At 39.2% G+C, this 19,413-nt stretch overlaps 1 protein-coding gene across 1 annotated transcript in view; it reads left to right on the top strand.

Moving 5' to 3' along the window:
* Window positions 1-8,958, top strand: part of EFR3B (EFR3 homolog B) — a 124,101-nt gene extending 115,143 nt beyond the window's left edge. The window contains exons 17-23 of the mRNA XM_051976356.1: window positions 750-817; window positions 1,474-1,601; window positions 2,201-2,292; window positions 4,059-4,107; window positions 5,404-5,510; window positions 7,811-7,860; window positions 8,525-8,958. Of these exons, the coding sequence (XP_051832316.1) occupies window positions 750-817; window positions 1,474-1,601; window positions 2,201-2,292; window positions 4,059-4,107; window positions 5,404-5,510; window positions 7,811-7,860; window positions 8,525-8,630 (600 nt within the window). The 3' untranslated portion in view covers window positions 8,631-8,958. The remainder of the gene's footprint in view (window positions 1-749; window positions 818-1,473; window positions 1,602-2,200; window positions 2,293-4,058; window positions 4,108-5,403; window positions 5,511-7,810; window positions 7,861-8,524) is intronic.
* Window positions 8,959-19,413: the final 10,455 nt, after the last annotated feature.

Here is a 19,413-nt window from a genome sequence, read left to right as displayed (position 1 = left end):
AGAGAGAAGCAGTTTGGTGAAATAAAAAGATCCCTGGATGATGAGTCAGAGGGTGTGAATTCAAATCTTAGTTCTTTTTCTTATACTGTGTGACCTTGGGAAGGTAATTTCTTTTAAATCAGCAAAATTAGTCAATTGAATTAGCTACTCTCTAAGGTCCCTTCCAGCTCAAAATCAGTAGTCCTGTAAGTACATCATTGTAGTGTATTCTTCCTGCTAATCATGACTAGTCTGGTAAAGAAAGAATCCATACACACTCAGACCCACAATACTCAATCCTCTTGCCATTTTGGTAACCTTACCAGCTTTCAACTCCAGGGTCGAAAACTGGCAGAGCTGAATGAGCAAACACAGGATCATATGTCACTGCCCAGTGATACCAGAGGTGCCTAAACAAGTCACTGTGTCACAATACAACTGGCTGTTAAATCACCTTTATAATTTCTTTTTAAATAGTTAAAGGGGTTAGGGCCAAGAAGATACTGTAGCCCTCTAGGATTTAGGCACTGGATTATATAGTGCAGCAAGTAAAATGTCTTATTGATGATGCCACAAAATATTTCGTAGGCTGTTTGGACCATCAGCATTTCTCTGAATTTCATACTGATGCTTTAGAGTCTACTCTGTTTAGGGAATTGTGGTAGGAAATGGCAAAACACGAAGAAGAGTCCCTGATTTCACCTCTCTCTTCTGAGCTCATTCTCTTTACTAGACCCAACTCTGTTTATTATTTCCTCTTCACATTCCAGGTAATAGAGACCAGGCAGAAGGAAGCACCATACTTGCTCCCAGAAGATGTGTTTGTGGAGAGACCCAGGTAATAAATTGGATTCAGGAATGATAGAGGTTCCTATTAAAATGGAAGAAGGGATCTTGAGGGCAGGAGAGAGCAGCCTGCCCTACAGAGGGCTAGATAATTGACAGAAAGGAAAACAAAGTAGGATAATTCCCTCTTCCTCCTCCATCACCACCACATACATACAATTCAGTGTTGGCATCCTAGGTTGAGCTTCACCCAGGCACCAGGTGACTGATCATCATTTTATATGCTAGTGTGGATGACAGTCTTAAGAACATTGATCATACCCATTGGGAAGTGAATTCTGGAAGGCTCTCTTTACAAGACACGATCCATATACCATATCAGCATTACATAGGCTTCCTTTGCTGCCAAGTAATATTATTGCCCAAAGCGGGCTATATTGTCCACAGAATAATTAATATCACTTTCATCTCGTAGAAATACTTAAGGGGAAGTATCACCTTAGTTTATGCCTTTTTGATCATTTGGGGACTACCACAGTTGGTCCTGGATTATCTTAGACAAGTAGACTGAGCACACAGGTCAGAAGAGTTGGTCTCCTTCTTTGGAGAGAGAAGACCAGAAGGAAACAATGGAAGTATACAGCTATTTCATCTTTCCATAATTCTGTCTTCTCCCTTCCTCTTTTCTTTCCCATTTATGTCTTTCAGGTTGTCCCAGAATCTGGATCAAGTGGTGATTGAGCTCCTCTTCCGTCAGAGTAAGATCAGTGAAGTTCTTGGGGGCAGTGGCTACAACTCTGACAGGCTCTGCACACCATACATCCCTCAGCTTACAGGTAGGATTAAAGTACAAGGACATCCATCTTCATCCCTCTCACTTTTCCTAGCTAAAGTTTGGCTCCACAAGTTGCCTTTCTTGGCAATCTTTCATGACACTCAGGGCTGGTAAATACTGAGGAAATCTATAGTAAGAAACCTGTTGATTATGTTGGGGTTTACCCATCAGCCTAGCATCTTTAGGGGTAACCTGTTCCAGGAATAATCTGATCTATGATTAATAAATCTTGTGCTGAGATCTGCTAAATCTTCCCCATTCAGGGGACAGAATCTCCTGTAGATCTCAAATGACTTCAAAACCTTAACTAGAGTTTGTGGGTTTCCTGTTTCCATTGAACAGTAGGGAAATATGAGCCCTAGAGAATCAAGGCTCAGACGGACTCAGCAGATCTGCAGCAGAGCCCAAGTTCCAACTCCCATTTTACTTTGAAATCTGTGCCTCATCCTGAAGACCTCTGGCTGGGTTATTGTCTCTATTAGCATTTTTTGGTGAATCAGTGAAGGTTTCAGAGAGCAGGAAGAATAGGCTCTGGGAATCTCCGTACCAAGTTCTCATGGCTTCCTCTAAACACTGAATTTCTGGGTATCCTTTTTCCAGATGAAGATCGCTTATCCAAGAGGAAGAGCATTGGTGAAACCATTTCTCTTCAGGTGGAGGTAGAATCAAGGAACAGCCCAGAGAAGGAAGAGGTAAATTCTTTTCTTTCTTATATACCATGCTGATCCAGGAGAGGGAGCTAGTTTCCCTTTTCACATTCAAAAATACATTGCTCTTGGACTGTATTTCTGTGTCCTCTAAAATCCATATCATTTAGTAGCACAGTGCATGACACAGAGTAACTGCTTAGTAAATGCTTTGTTATTCATTCATTTATATGTTTAAAACAAATTTCTATTAAGTCTTGAGCCCTGTTTTCCTATTGACTTCCATTATAAAATCAGTGATGTGTGCTATTAATTAGACTCAGTTTAATGACCAATTAAGAATCCTTCATGTTCCATGTACTGACCAAGATGCTAGACATACAACTATAAAATTGTTATGCACAAACTTTCAGTCTATTTGAAAAATCATTTGCAGTAGGATTTCATTTTTAAAAATCACACTTCAGGATTATGAATTTAGAGCTGTAAGGCTCCTCCAAGGTCAGTTAGTCTAACTCTCCCCCTTTTTACTGATGAGGACATGGAGCTATTCCCTACTCATTTTCTTTTGCCCTATGCCAGATTCTGCAAAGAACAAAGACTCTTATGACATGATAATAACAATAAATGCTATTAGTTAATTGATTGACTGATTAAAACGATGAACCCCCCCTTGCTAGACCCAAATTTTCTCCTGTTTTTCTTTTTCTTTCCCTATCAAGGAAGCTAGTAGAACATCAGTATCTCTGAGTACCTTCCATAAAGAGATATCTATGAAAAGTCAAGATGAATTTATATTAGACTCATTCCTTGATTTGCCTTAAGCCAGCTGTGAAGTAGTGGACATATGGGCCATTGCTACTATTTTTAGTCTCAGAATAAATACATATACTTCACTGCAGATGATCCATTTATCCCTAACTCTAAAACTAACAATTTCTTGACTCATGGGCATCTGGGTCTCAGTTCTCTTGTTCCCCCAATCCCTGATCTTTCTTTTTCCAGGTCAGAAACAGAAGTTAAATATCATATTTTTTCTGTCCAAATATCTTCTACATGCAAGCCCATGATGATTTCCTTTCGATCATAAAAAGTTACTTTAAGAATCAAGTTACTAAGGGATGAGAGAATCATTACATTTTAATAGAGGGATACAATATAAAGGAGTCAAAAGGAGAAAATCTCTTAAACTTTATCTCTTATCCTTTCCCCCTTTCTACATTCTTTATAAATGCTCAAATAGCCTTGGATCTCTTCTTTGCTAAGCCTGTAATGTGTAGAATAGTCATCATGCAAAGATGTTTCTTAAGGGTATCTAATCTTCCCCCCCATTCTAAATATCTTAAACTCATTCAAAAGACCAGTATTTTAAAAACAGACTATATGATAGTCTCCTCACACAAGATTTGATAAATGAATTGGTAATGAGTATAAAAGACACATTCTTTGTGAGGGGAGGTTTGTAGGGGTCTTTCTGAAATAAAATTTCTGATCTGAATCAAGATCTAACCAAACTGGATACCCCAACCCATTTCTGAATTTATCTTTTTTTTTGTTTTGGCCAGGGAAATGAGGGGGGAAGACAGCTGTCAAACTCTGCATACAGTGTAGCTCCCTGGAAGGTATCTTACTAGTCTAGAAGAGTTTCTGACATATTAAATGGCTTTTAATTTCTTAGCCTGGGACTTTGATAAATAAGGGTCCTAGGGAATTCTAAAAGCCTGGAAGACTCCAATATTATTTGACGTCTTCCTACTTCTTTCATCTTTCCTAAGAAAGCTAATCTTCAAAAACATTTCTTTTCTCTATAGAGAGTACCCGCTGAGGAGATTACCTATGAGACTCTAAAGAAGGCCATTGGTAAGTTAGGACTAATTGAAACTAATGGAATCTGTGTATATGGTGATCAAATATCTTCAATTTTCCAGTATAATTCCAATTTCAAGAATTGAAAAGTACTTTTTTCTTTTTTTTTAAATATCCCTTTCATTGACAAATATCTCTCTTTCCCCTCCCTTACACAGCTATATTTTATTACAAAGAATTTTTAAAGTTACAAAGAATTTCTTTTACAAAGAAATTTTTTAATGGTTTGTGAGGAAACAATTGAATAAAACTTACAAATATACCAATTGATTCTAATAACATATGTAATGAGGGGCTATCTAATGCACGCTGTATCAGCACTTATAATGGGTGAGTTTCCATTGTAGTTCCTCAGAAACCTACCCATGTTTGTATACTGCTGGGCAGAACTAGGAAGTAAGTGTCATTAATTTCTAGCATCCTGTCATTAAATCACAGGCAAGTAGAACATATGAGGTGGAAGGGATCTATTCCATCTCTTCTTTTTATAGATGAGTAAACTGGGGGCTATAGAGGTCACATGATTTGCCTAAGGTCATACAGTGTATTAGTCACAGAATCAAGACTAGAGAGCTCTGAACTCCACCCCCCCCCCAACCTTTGTCTCTCTTTTCCCTTTTGCCTTTACCTTTTCCTCCAGATGTCCTCATGTTGTGCCTGGTTCAGGGCACCATGCTCTGGGTGTTTTCTGACTTTTTCCCCACTATCTCATTCTCTCAGAATTTTCTGAGTTATAATAGTAGTACTTTGCCTTTTTGGTAACACTTGAAAATAATAATCTTTATTATTTTATAAGTTATAATTATAAGTCTATAATTTTATTTCACACATATTTTCCACTTGAAAACTGTAACAATTTGAAGTTGACAGGACAAGTATAGTGTCTGTATTCCCATTTTAAAGAGGAAGAAACTGGACTGAAGCCAGTTTTTTGTTTTGGCAATTTTTTTGCCAAAGATACTTATATTAATGGCAAAGTTAGCATTGGAATTTCCATCCTCTGATTCCGAATCACTGGCCAAGTTCAGTTGTTTTTCAGGCATGTCCAACTTTTCATGACCCCATTTGGGATTTTCTTGCACAGATACTGGAGTAAGTTTGCTATTTCCTTCTCTAGCTCATTTTAGAGATGGGGAAACTGAGGAAAACAGGGATAAGGGACTTGCCCAGGATCACACAGTCAATTACGTGTCTGAGGCCAGATTTGAACTCAGAAAGATGAGTCTTTCTGATTCCAGGCCCACCACTTTGCCCCTTACCATGGTACTAACTTAAGCTTTCTGTTTTTAGTGGATAGTGTGGCAGTGGAGGAACAAGAGCGTGAGCGGCGGCGGCAAGTGGTTGAGAAGTTCCAGAAGGCACCTTTTGAAGAGATTGCTGCACATTGTGGGGCCCGGGTGAGTGTTGAAGCCATGGGGAGACTGGTGTCCATCCTTTCTGGGCTTCTTCTGTGCCTTTCCCTAAGCCCATTCCACTTGGGAATAAAGGCTGACCCACCAGGGATGGATCATCTCTAGTATTTTTTCTTGTATTCATCACTCATCTTCATCTGGTATTAGTAGAAAATGCCATTATACATAAAGGGCCAAAAATCTTTACTTGTCAAAAGCTGCACATGGATAAAGTTAAAGCAGCATGGAGGGCTTGAGATCTTCACTGTTAAAAGGAATATTTTCAGTGGAATCATGACTCTATTGAAATATTTGGGTTGAGAACCATCCCCCAAAGTACCAAGGGAGCTTTATCATTATTCAATCTTTGGGGCCAACTAATTTAGATAAGGAATTATAAAGTAGAGAACTTTTTAACTCTTTTTTGTAAATTTTTTGTTTTAAATAAATACAAAGTTAAAACAACACCACCACGTTGCTATGTGGAGACAATTTAAATAGCTCCTTCTCTCAAGAAGTCAGTCATGGTGAAATAATATGGATATCTCCAAGAGACAACTGACAGATAGTACCAAGTTCTTTGATATTTGGCAGGGCTGACCATGTCAGAAATATCTAGAGACTGAGATTAGTTTTCTTAGAAACAGGGATTGTGGAAGAAGGATTTGAAGAAGAAAAAAAGTGACTTAAGTTTTTTTTAAGAGAAAGGAGTCAATAGGAAGAAGTTTCAGAGGGAAAACAGAAAAGATATTTTTTAACAATAACAAGCTAAATTTTATTACTTCATGCCTTCCTGATTTCACTAGTTATGGACAGCCTCTCCCCCAAAGCAAATTTGCAACATTTCATGATATTATGAATGGCCTTTATGAGTTGATATGGCCATCAATAATAAAAACAATGATAGACACTAAATGCAAAATATCTTGCATTTCTATTTCCCCCTTTTCTTTCAATGCTCTCAACTCCATGTTATCCTACTCTTTTATTCTCATTCTTGGGAGGTAGAGCATTACTATTTTTCTGAAACAGAGAAAATGAGGCAGAAAGGTGGGAAGAGGTTTTTCCCTAGATTACTGAAAAAGATCAGTTAGGTCTCAAAGTCTTTGAGAGCAGGAACAACTATTTCATTCTTTCTCTATATATCCCCAACACCTAGCATAATGCCTGATACACAGTAAGTAAATGTTTATTAAATTAGACTGACTCCATTATTCTTGGGAAATGATTCCATTTTGTTATCCTTCCATGACCTATGTGGCTCTTATAAAAGCATTTTTTTTTAATTGGGTCCTCTATTTTTATTGGTACGGCATCTCGCAGTGAGGAAAATATCCTCTTGTCACTGCATATAAACAACCTCTCTACAACTTATAGTTGGAGAGTTGCCCACAGGTCCCAAGACTTGCTAATATGTGTCAGAGGCAGAACGTAAGCTTAAGTTTTCCTGACTGTCCTCCATGCCATGCTCTTCTCTCTAATTGGTTCTTTAAAAGGGAGATACCCAAGATCTCTCTGGTATGGTTCTCATGCAGACCAAAATCCTTTATTTAGAGGCTATAAAAGAAATCATTTTTTCTATCATCTTAAAACCAGTTATTAAATTTAGGATCTAGACTTTTTCACCTCCATTTTTTCATTGAGGTTCAGCTTCTGTGGATGTCAGCCTCTTGAAGGATGTGGCTGATTAAGATTAACACTAACCCTTGAAGGAACATGTTCTTGGATCTTGAGCTGGACCCTACCCAACTAGGAGACCTTACTTTTGTTTAGAGTGTAAACAGAATCCAGTCTAGCCAAATTTTTGCCCCAATTTAAGGTGACCCCATCTCTGAAGGAGAAAACCAGCCAGTGGTCTAGTTGGAAAAGGATTTCCCTGTTCATGGCTGGAGGTGGCTGAGCCTCATGATCAAGCCACATTCGCAACAGGAAAAGCTAAAGACTTCTAATTCACCATCTCATTAAATGTCTACCAGTCAGAGTTGATTTTCAGTTGTCAAGGAAATTTCCTCTCAGTAAATATTTAAGACTTTTAGACTCTCCATGTCTTTTGTCTTTGTTTATCAAGAGGAACCACTAATAATTTGCTTTTTAGCTAGATTAGTTAATAACTTGATTATGAATTAACCAGAAATTCTGTCTCAGGGGGTTTCCATCCATCACAGGTAGCACAATAAGGATCCAAGGACAAAGTTAAAAGTAACATTATGTCCCTCCCTTGGCCCTAAACTGGCCACAGGAATCTGTAGTTAAGTGATGTGGTCAGGACCCCACACATTTACCTTCTTTTCAATTCTGTTTTACAGGCATCACTTCTACAGAGCAAACTCAACCAGATCTTTGAAATCACCATCCGGTAAGTGGTCTTAGACACTGATTTTTCACGGGACTCTTTTCTCCAGAATCATCACTTGTTGCTTCTGTTCTCTGGAGTCCCCACCAAGGCCTGGGATTTATTCCTTTTTATAATTGGCAGCTTTAATCTATACTGATTGACATTGGAAAAGGAAAAATGTCACTGAATTAGGAAATGATTTCAGGAAAAGAATGGCTCTATAATTATAGCCTTCATAGTAAATTTGGCCTTAAATTAAAAGTTCTGGAGCACAACATAAAGATATGATTGCCCATGAGAACATAAGATCATAGAGCTAGAGTTAAAAGAGGGCTTTGGGCCATCTAGTCCAACCCACTCATTTTAAAGATCCAGGAAACTGAGACACAAGGAGAGAAAGTAATAGAATTATATGTCCACAGCCACTCAGATAAACATCAGAGGCAGAATTCAAACCCAGATCCTCTGACTTCAGACATAATTTACTTTCTCTCCTGGATCCCAAGTCCTTTCTCAGTCTAAAGGCTTCACTTGAATTTGTATTTCAGGAAGGCTTGGCCTTCATGGATTTGGGGATCTGTGTCTTCTCCCACATTTATCCTAGGTGAAAATTGATTCTACCTTATTTTACCTATTTGTAACCCTACCATGACTTTTCCCTTCAATCTCTTCTTGCTGTCTTCAGACCTCCCCCAAGCCCATCTGGTACCATCACAGCAGCCTATGGCCAACCACAGAATCATTCCATCCCCGTCTATGAGATGAAGTTCCCTGATCTGTGCGTATACTGAGTGCCAAGAGTCCGAGGCCCTGTGGAGGATGGGTTTGAGGACAGTGATCCCCACCTCCATCCCCTACAGCATGGAATCCTAACTGAGATCTCAGGGGAGAAATACAACTTCCAAATGGTGACCACCTTCCTGAGAGAACAAGTTCCCTCAACCCTTCTCTTCTTCTGCTCCACCATCCCAGCTTTGCCACTCTCTTTCAGGCCCTCTATGCCAGTGGGAGTCTACCTTGCCCACTCTGCCTTGCCTTGTATGTCACCTGGGGCCCTTTATGAGGAGAGATTTGGGGGCTCTTTCCCAATAAGAGTCAGAGAGCCTTGGTGAGCCTTTGGTTGATGAGTTGGAAGAGGTTTTTTTTTGGTTTATTTTTTTCCCCTTGAGGCAGAGCCTATGAACAATCCATGGATAGGCTTTCCATGTTTCAAAGGGAAGCCCTATCAAAGATCTCAGTGGCTTATGAGCCTAGTTGAAAACCTAGGGTTGAACAGAAAATGGAAATAAGGAAAGGAGACATCCAACCTCATGGGCAGTATTTCCTAGAAAAAGGAAAGTGTTGGACTCTCTTTCCAGGGTATTTCCCATCTACCAAGTGGAAGTTTGAACCCCCATCTAATAGAGCTTGCTTCAGAAGGGGGTGAGGTACTCTGAGAGCTTCATCCTCACTGATTAATAGACTAAAGTCCCTTCTGCCTGATATGAAAAGTCACTGCACAGTTGGGCCTAGGGCTAGGCGGAAAGGAATGGGATGCCTTAGAAATTTGGGGGAAAATGGGACCATGGCAGCTCTAAAACAAAGATCTAAGAGGAAGCATGGAACATCCTTTCCAGGGATGCCAGTGCTCATCAAGTAGTTGATACCAGCAATTTTTTCCTTCCCTTGTTCACCTATAATAGTTGGCCTGAGCCAATAATCTCTCAAATGGCACAGGACTCTTAGAGCCAGGGTTTAGAGGCTTAATGAAATTAAGGGCAAAAATCTAATCTGATGAAGGAAAAACTAGCAAAATTTTGAGAATGGGTAGAGAAAGCAGTTCCACCTTCAACTTTCATATTGCCAGAGAGGCAAATACACTGTAAATAGGGAGTCCTGCATCATGAGAAATTATACCTGAGAATGCTCTCTCATAGTAGACAGAAGTGGTAAGGCTGTATTTGTCTCACTCCACCACTGTCTGTGGTCCCTCTTGGCATCTTACCATCTCTACCCTATCAGAGACAACAGGTTATGATTTTTCACTGGTCTTTCTTCCTTTGGGGCAAAGACCTATTGGGATTCTAGGCTAGAGATTCAGAACAGGAGGTAGATTAAGATAATAGACACTCTCCAAAAAAACAGGATGACAAGAAGCCTCAATGCCCTATTCTGAATCATTCCCTTCCCTCATAGGGAAAGTTATTTGCCCTGTCCTGGGCAGAGGGTCCCTGGGACTACCATTGCTACACCAGGAGTTTACCTGCCAGCACTGAGAATATTGGGTGTATCCATCAAGGAATGAGTGGGCCAGTTATATCGTCTTGAGATTACAGTGTGTGAGCCTGTGTATATGTTTGTGTGTGTGTGTGTGTGTGTGTGTGTGTGTGTGTGTGTGTGTGTGTGTGTAGGAGGTAGGGGAAGAGGGGAAAAGAGGGGAAGCATATGTGTGTGTACTCTTGGATAAGGTCTGTATGTATATTTTATCCAAATGAGGTGATATCTCTGAACCCCAGAGGGTGCAACAGAAGCTCCCTCAAATTTTAGATTTTTGGTGCCCCAAGCACCCTGCACTTTGTAGGTACTCAATAAACTTTTTATAAATGATGGTGACAAGAAGTTGTTGCAAAGCTCAATCAGAACCAATAGATATGAGGCTCCAAGCAATATGGGAAAGAATGGGTTCCATTCTTTCCTTGCTGATATTCCCAAGGGCCAACCACCCTCAAATGGACCATGGCTTATCTAGAATTCCAGATGGCAGATTCTGATAGGCACATCTCTCTCTCTAAATAACCCTTCTAAAATAGCCCTTCCTTCCCCAATCCTCTGACTTTATCCCCAAACTCATTTATTAGTTAAACTGAGATAATTCACCTGAGGTTGAGTGAATTAGAGATTGGTGAGTGGTTTGCCCCTTCTAGGAGGAAGAGGGGAAAGAGAGAAAAATGGGAAATATGAGACCAACTATCATAAGGTCACTTGCTTTAATAGTTTCGGTAATTACTATATTGGTCTGAATATAAAACCTGAAAATATAGGACATGTTTCTAAAACAAGATCCCTTTTTAAAAAATGCATTCTAAAGTTTTATGCAAGCCTACGATATGTTAGAGGAAAAAATGCAGCCCACCTTCAACTCAGTCTCTGTTATTACATTATGAGTATGCTAGATGGTGTAAATCCCACTTTCAGAGTTGGAAGGGCCTTCAGAAACCACTTTGATCATTACCAGAAAAGGCTTCTCCTATATAACATATGTGATATGTAGTCATTAGCCTTCATTTAAAGACTTTCAGAGACCTCATTAGTTCTTAAGGCAGCCCATTTCCTCCAACTCGGAGAATGTTTTTCACTCCAAAAAACCCAAATTTATCTCCTTCAATTAACTGTTCCTTGTTCTGCCCTCTATGGTCAAGCAAAACATGTCTGGTTCTCCTTTCATGGTAGGATACCTTAAAATGCTTTTTAAGAAAATGATCATGTGTCTCCCACTAAGCCAAGCTTCCTTATTGATCCTTCTAAAGCATGATCTCAAGGCCAGTTGTTACCTTGGCCAAGGTACCTTCTTCTAGCTTATCAATGTGCTTGCTAAGATGTCAGTCAGAACTAAATAAAGAACTCTAACCAGAGGAGTATCATTTGATGAGGGCAGAATTGTTCCTACCAGTTCCATACTCACTTAACGCAATTTTAGATTGCATGCAGTCCCTGAAATTCAAGATGGAGGATATCCAGACTTCTAAGCATGAAATTCCTCTCCATTTTATGTAATAAAATATTTCTTGTTAAAATAGGAACCTTTAAGTTAGCATCAAAGCACATAGTTTCTTAGAAGAAACTTTGAAGACGAGATAGAAATCCTGAGGGCCAAACTAGGCTTTTCAAACTAACTAGCTCCATAGAATTGTTCTTAGCATTTACCCCTAAACTTAGCCTTTAAAAATCCTGTTTCTTTCTTACTTGACTTTTGTCACCCTTCCCCCACCTCTAGCGATGTTTCTTGTGTCTGTGATGCTGAGAAGTGGGGTTCATAAAATCTAGAGCCAGAAGGGAGCTTATGGGCCATATGGTCCAACCACCCCCACCCTCACCCCCATCATGCCCTCCCTTTCTATTTTTTTTTACAGATATGGATACCGAGGCTCAGATTTATGTAATAATATTTCTATAACACCTTTCTAAGTCTACAGATGAGGGTAATTCCATTAGAACATGACTACTGGTTTTGATTATGACTTTCTTATTCCATTGTGAAGGGGGAAAATTAATCAAAAAATAAATATGGTTTTAAAAGAGTGATGTCAAATTCATATAGAAATCAGGCCACTTACCCATACATAAGGATTCCTGAGGTGGGGGACTGTATATATAATCAGATATTAACATCATCTTTGTTCTGCTGGTACTCGTATTTATTTGTAGCCAGCAGCATGAAAGCTCTGACTTAAAGCATCAGTTCTCTGCCTTTTCTACCCCCACCCCCAAATCAGGAGAGACTTTTCTGTACTTTTATTTTCTCCTTGTGAAGAAGCTACTTCTGACTCTTCTGGTATCTGAGTTAAATAATGTCTATTACCTAATTTAATCCACAGGTGAGACCAAATTAACAATTAGCAACAAGTTGTAATTGATCATTGGATTCAAAGGAGCTAAATGTGAATCCTAGTTCTGCTAAAGCATTTATGTGATTGGGGCAAAATTCTTTTCTCTTGGACTTGGTTTCCTCATCTGCAAAATTAAGACACTGGATTAGACTATAGAATCTTATGGTTAAGGAACCTTAAAAGATAAACTAGTCCAGAGTCCTTATGTTATAAGTGTGGAAAGAGATGGTCTGGAGGTTTTTTCCAGCTCTTGATCATAGGAACCTGTAAAAATGCTGCTTCAAAGTCAGTGTGCCTTACAGCAAGGTATTGCAGGGAGAAGTAGTGAGTTCTTAACATTCTCATCCCATCATTGATCCCAGGGAATGAGGAGGAGATTATTTCTTCTTCCTCACCAATCCCCTTTTGTTATCTGTATTGTGATGAGGCCTTTTTCTTCTCCTGGTTAAAGGCAGTCAGAAACTATCTTTCAATTCAATGCAGCAGATATTTATTAAATACCTGCTATATATGAGCTCCAGTGCTAAGTGCTGGAAATATTAAGAAAAAATAAAAAATCTATGCCCTCAATCAGTTTATATTCTATCTGACCATGATCAGCTGGATACTCCATTACACTGTTAATGGCCAAAAGATGAGCTTCTGTTTGAGAGAAGGCTGCTGGGGTTAGTGCAGCTAGAACTTTCCTGAGAAGACGTATTCAGACATGAATATATTTGAAAACCCCAATTTCTCTTAACTAAGCTGAGTTTTCCTTCAAGTAGGGATCTCAGAGTCCTATGGATACTGCCTCCTTCATCTTCTCACTTGAGAGCATAAAAATAGTAACTCCCCTTAAAATACCCTCTTAAGGTTAGAAAATTAGTAGTGTCAAGATGAGGTTAAATGAAGTCAGTCTGCAAAGAGGTAAAAACTATGCTAGCTGCACTTAACATTTGGGGAAAATGTTCAATAAGGTTGAGAGCTACACTACTATTTCAATGGCCCTGCACCAATCTGACTAGCCCCTTCTCTACAATGTGTGGGCAGCTAGGTGGTGGTGTGGATATAGAATAGGATAGCAGGCCTGAAGTCAGAAAGACTCATCATCTTGATTTCAAATTCATCCTCAGACACTTATTAGCTAAGTGACCCTGAATAATATGTCACTTATTGCCTTAGTTTTCCCATCTGTAAAATTATCTGGAGAAGGAATTGGCAAAACCACTCCAGTGTCTTTGCCAAGAAAGCCCCCCAAGTAGGGTTGACAAAATTAGTCAGGCACAACTGAAATATGACTTAACCAACTACCACTATAATTTATATTCTTAGTGGCCTGGAACTCAGATGTACAGTAGAACTTATCACTTGGAACCTGCAGAAACTAAAATAGCTCAAGGATCAGGTTTAGATCTCCTGAAGTCTCTGGGTTATGTCCTGTCTGATTCCAATCCCATTGTCTCTGATAGGTAAATTCTCGCTACAATGCTAAATTATATCTGATTCTACATAATTTAGAAGGTTGAACCCAGCTCAGAAACCATGTTCTTACCAGACCCCTCGAGGGTAGCGTTGGCAGACTGCGCTGAAATCACATGTCTACATTGCCTTGGAAGATACAAGCAATTTAGAGTCACTTGTGGTCCCCCTATGCCAGCAACCTTCAAAGTAAAAATGAACTATTGCTTCAAGTCTAATCCAGGCCCAAAGTGCTTCACAAAGAGTATTGTGAGCAGTACTTAACTAGAAGGAAAGCTTGAAGGCTGGGGTTATTTCTATTTATCTTTATGCCCCTGGTACCCAACAGTTTTTGGCACAGTGTCTGAACCTGTGATTTGATTGGTATAGAGAACTCCCAGTGGAGGAACCTCCTACCCGTTCAGATCAGCAATTTCTCTGCAATTGGATTGCTAGAATATATTATTAGAAGAGGGATGTGCTGCTGAATTTGGAGTTGGGCCTAGAGAGTTTAATTCTACCTGAGGACCAAAGAAGCTGAGTTCACCTCTTTTTCTGAGAGATCTGGCAGTAGGGGAAATCCTCTCCTTCCATCTCCTCTCGATTTCTGAAAAGCACTTAATTAGCCTAAGGGGACAAGAGGCACTCCTAGCTAGAAAACCTGTAAATGCTTCTGTCCTCAGATTGCAATGTGTCTGTGTGTGTATGTGTGTGTGTCGTAGCTAGACCTTTATGTCCCTGGGTGGGTGGGGCGGGGGAGAGCATAAGTGCCACATAGTTTCAAACACATGTATATAATAGCTGATAGATTTATTTATATGTGGGTGTAGAATTAGTGACTGATAGCTTCTGTATTTAAAATTCATTGGAACCCATTGGCTTCATTTGTGGGCTGAGGGAAAGGTAGTAGATATGGGGGGTGGAGGAGGGAGCTGTGAAGGGATGATACTAAAATAATTCTTTAGGGAATGTTTGTCGATATTTTCCAATATGTCTTTATGATGCCCTTTTCAAATAAATGTTAATGTTGTCTCCACATTGCTACCTGCTTGGTTTCTTAAAAGTAAATGATAGTTTGAGATGGGAATTTGGGTCTGAAAATACCAATGGTTTTCCTGTTGACATTTTGACACCCCCATAAAACTCCTCTCTTTTTGCCTTGGCAAAAAGGTAGGTGGAAAGGGATGCTGTCGGGATGGAAATCTGGGGCCCAGAACTGGATTCCAAGAGTAAAAGAATGGAAACTGAGACTCAGAAGATGTCTAGCCTCAAGGCTCTTTGTTTGCAGGATTACATATAACCCATCTTAAAAAAGAAAAAGGAACAAGCGGTTATTAACTGCCTCCTACATACCAGCACTCTACTAGATTCTCACAACAACCCTGGGAGGTATATATTATTATCCACAGTTCACAGTTGAAAAAACAGACTTACCAGAATCACATAGCTAATAAATATCAGAAACCAGATTTGAACTCAGGTTTTCCTGGGTACTACCAGGCTGCCCCCTCCTAAACATGGAAAGAGTTTAATCTTTTTCTTAAGGAACTAGATCACTTGCCAACTCCCCAATGACTAGATTCACAGTGAAGCTTCCTTATTTTATTTAAAGGGTTAAGAACATCCATGAGAGTCAGCAGTAGAATGGAAATTCCTTGAGGGCAGGCAGGCAAAAAGTCCCTCTTATCTTTGGGATCAACCTGCCTGGCAGAGTGACTGACACATAGGCATTCAATAATTTAACCTTAAATTTCTGCTATATGCAAATGTAAGGTCTATTTCAAAGGCATCACATGTTTCAGAGAACTCACTCTAAAGCTGAAGGTGTGTTTTTACAAAGTGTCAGTAAGTTGTGTGTGAATCTTCAAGGATGTCTCACTCCTTGGGCATTCTGCATTCTTTTGCATGTAGGCACATACTCAGGAGGATCTATTGACATTTATTTGCCTTTAACTCTACTCAACTAAAGTCTCCATGTTTTGGAAGGAATCCTTGGACTCTTGAAAATTATGCAATGGAGTATAAATTCAAGATGGAAAGAAGACTCATTCTATTATCCAAACACCACCCAATCTAACTCCAGAAAGGATCCTTGCCAGATTGACTGAAAATTGATAAGATACATCTTATTTTTGATCAAGATGTTCACCAGTTGGGATCTGCACAATTGAGGGAGACCCACCCTGACAAAATCACAGATCCTTGTCACGTTAATACCCTGGACTAGCCAACAAATCTCAGTTCTTTGTCCTATTTATATATTTGCAGGATTAAAAAGACATAGGACTTCGATCCTTGACCTCAGGGAGTTTATAGTCTAGAGTTTATAGTCTCTAGTGAGCAAGTCTGATCGTATATTTAGTGCTACTGTGCCACCAAATATCATTACAGATTGAAGTCAACAGAAGAAGTTAAGAGATGAGGCTTAAACTAGGCTTTGAAAAATATCTGTGCACAAGAAGTGGCAGGTTCTTCATGAGAGAGAATCCCAATGCCAATGTATGTAGGTATCATTGTAATAAAGTATCTCTATTTAGTGAAGGAGAAGTTTGTATACAGGAGTAGTGGGAGATGAGGTTGGATAGATAGAATGTAGAGTTCCAGAGCCTTTATCTGTTTAAGTAAAGGAACCATTTTCATTTTTAAGTGATGGGAATACAATAGAATTCTAGAACAGGAAGAGACCACTAGTCCAACCTCTTTATCTCCCAGGCCTAGAGAAATGAAGTGACTCTTGCCTAATGTTATATGTAGTGGGAGCAATATCCTAATATTTTCCCCTACCCCATGTAAATAAGGTTAATTTTTCTATAAAATATATTGAAAGTCTTCCATATTTTGAATTAGATTAGGGGACTGAAGGCCCAAGCCAATGACATCTCTTCCTGGTGGTTTGGATACCAAACAGCCAAGAAGAGTATTAGGGATCTGGAGTGTTGTCTGATAGACAACCATGGGCAACTCACAGACAAGATAACTTTACTTAAGGAATCAACTCATAGTGTCCTCCATGGGTTAAATAGTTGTTCAATGTTCTACTCTGATATCCATCTGTTAACAGTTGAATAACTTGTGAGTTGTCTATTTCTCCCCTCTCCTGTATCAAATAAGCTACCAGAGGATTGGCCTAAATCAGACCCAATCCAGAACTTCATTTTTATGCCTAGTGGAAGAACTAGGGCCATGTGTCTTCAAAACCAATGCTTTTTTCCATTTGAAGAAAGAGGGATATTCGGGAGAAGATTCAAGGTTGTTTTGGCTGGGTGAAAGAAGAAAGAAATGGAAGGTGGGGGAGAGATCATTTAAGATACTCTAGGAATGAGATAAATACATCAAGAGAATCTGGTAATTAGCTAAAGGAATAAAGGAAAGAGCATTAACTCAGGTCAAAAGACCTGGATTCATTCAAATTTCACCTCTGACATTTATTACTCAAATGACCCTTGGACAAGTCTCAATCTCTATGGGCCTGTTTCCTCATCTGTAGAGATGAGGGGATTGCAATAGTGACATAAAAAAGGACATGGAAACATTTTTAAATGCATGGAAGAGAAGTTTTGAAGGAAGCAGACAACTTTGAAACTTTGAAAGTAATATATTGAATTTATTTTGTACTTCAAAAAAATAGCAAGTTGAATGGAATAGAGATTCATGGTTTCATGTATGTTCAGGTGAGTCAAGTCTGCTGAGCCCTTAGCTATCTGTGATTTGAAGCATTTGAATGAAACTTTGATTAAGGTCTCTGAAGAAGATTTTGCAGCCTCCATCATGGAGCTGCCGCAGATTGCAGTATGGGTCATGATGTAAAGTCGGATACTTTTCATTTTTATTTTTTTTTCTTTTATAATAACTTTTTATTGACAGAACCCATGCCAGGGTAAATTTTTTACAACATTATCCCTTGCACTCACTTCTGTTCCGATTTTTCCCCTCCCTCCCTCCACCCTCTCCTCTAGATGGCAAGCAGTCCTATATATGTTAAATATGTTGCAGTATATCCTAGATATATGTGTGCAGAATCGAACAGTTCTCTTGTTGCACAGGGAGAATTGGATTCAGAAAGTAAAAATAACCTGGGAAGAAAAACAAAAATGCAAACAATTTACATTTATTTCCCAGTGTTCTTTCTTTGGGTGTAGCTGCTTCTGTCCATCATTGATCAATTGAAACTGAGTTAGGTCTCTTTGTCAAAGAAATCCACTTCCATCAGAATACATCCTCATACAGTATCATTGTTGAAATACATAATGATCTCCTGGTTCTGCTCATTTCACTTAGCATTAGTTCATGTAAGTCTCGCCAGTCCTCTCTGTATTCATCCTGCTGGTCATTCCTTACAGAACAATAATATTCCATAACATTCATATACCACAATTTACCCAGCCATTCTCCAATTGATGGGCATCCATCAGTTTCCAGTTTCTAGCCACTACAAACAGGGCTGCCACAAACATTTTGGCACATACAGGTCCCTTTCCCTTCTTTAGTATCTCTTTGGGGTATAAGCCCAATAGAAACACTGCTGGATCAAAGGGTATGCACAGTTTGATAACTTTTTGGGCATAATTCCAGATTGTTCTCCAGAATGGTTGGATTCGTTCACAACTCCACCAACAATGCATCAGTGTCCCAGTTTTCCCACATCCCTTCCAACATTCATCATTATTTTTTTCCTGTCATCTTAGTCAATCTGACAGGTGTGTAGTGGTATCTCAGAGTTGTCTTAATTTGCATTTCTCTGATCAATAGTGATTTGGAACACTCTTTCATATGAGTGGTAATAGTTCCACTTTCATCATCTGAACATTGTTCATATCCTTTGACCATTTATCAATTGGAGAATGGCTTGATTTCTTATAAATTTGAGTCAATTCTCTTTATATTTTGGAAATGAGGCCTTTATCAGAAGCTTTAACTGTAAAGATGTTTTCCCAGTTTGTTGCTTCCCTTCTAATCTTGTTTGCATTAGTTGTGTTTGTACAAAGACTTTTTAATTTGATATAAACAAAATTTTCTATTTTGTGATCAGTAATGGTCTCTAGTTCATCTTTGGTCACAAATTTCTTTCTCCTCCACAAGTGTCAGATACCTTTTAAAACAACTATTGGAATCTGTAGGTGAAGGAAGTCAGGGTCATGGAGGCTCCTACAGTCACTGATGGTAACCATTTCTTTTTCCTATCATGCTTCTTGGATGAAACTGGGGAAATTGATCCAAATTTTTTATCCAATGAAGCTTCCATTAAAAAAAAAAAGAAATCACTACCAGGCAACAGGATAATCTACATGATTGAACTGGGGTGGGAAGAGGCAGAGTGGTCTTGAGCCTTTAAAGGCCTTGGCTATGGGAGATGATGGGTGATAATATCCTATATCAAAGACTAGGACTGGAAGGAGATCTTAGAGACTGTCTAGTCATTAGTATCTCAGAGGATAGCCTGGCAGTGTGGAAAAGGCACTGAACTCTGGCTTTGCCAAATATACTATGAGAATTGGGACAAGTCACTTAATCCCAATGGGTCTCACTTTCCTCATTGGTAAAAGCAGGGTAT

The sequence above is a fragment of the Antechinus flavipes genome, chromosome 2 (genome assembly GCF_016432865.1).
Source record: "Antechinus flavipes isolate AdamAnt ecotype Samford, QLD, Australia chromosome 2, AdamAnt_v2, whole genome shotgun sequence".
NCBI classification, from domain to species: domain Eukaryota; kingdom Metazoa; phylum Chordata; class Mammalia; order Dasyuromorphia; family Dasyuridae; genus Antechinus; species Antechinus flavipes.
Note: the sequence above shows the minus strand (reverse complement) of the source record. Positions and strands in the feature narration are given on the sequence as shown.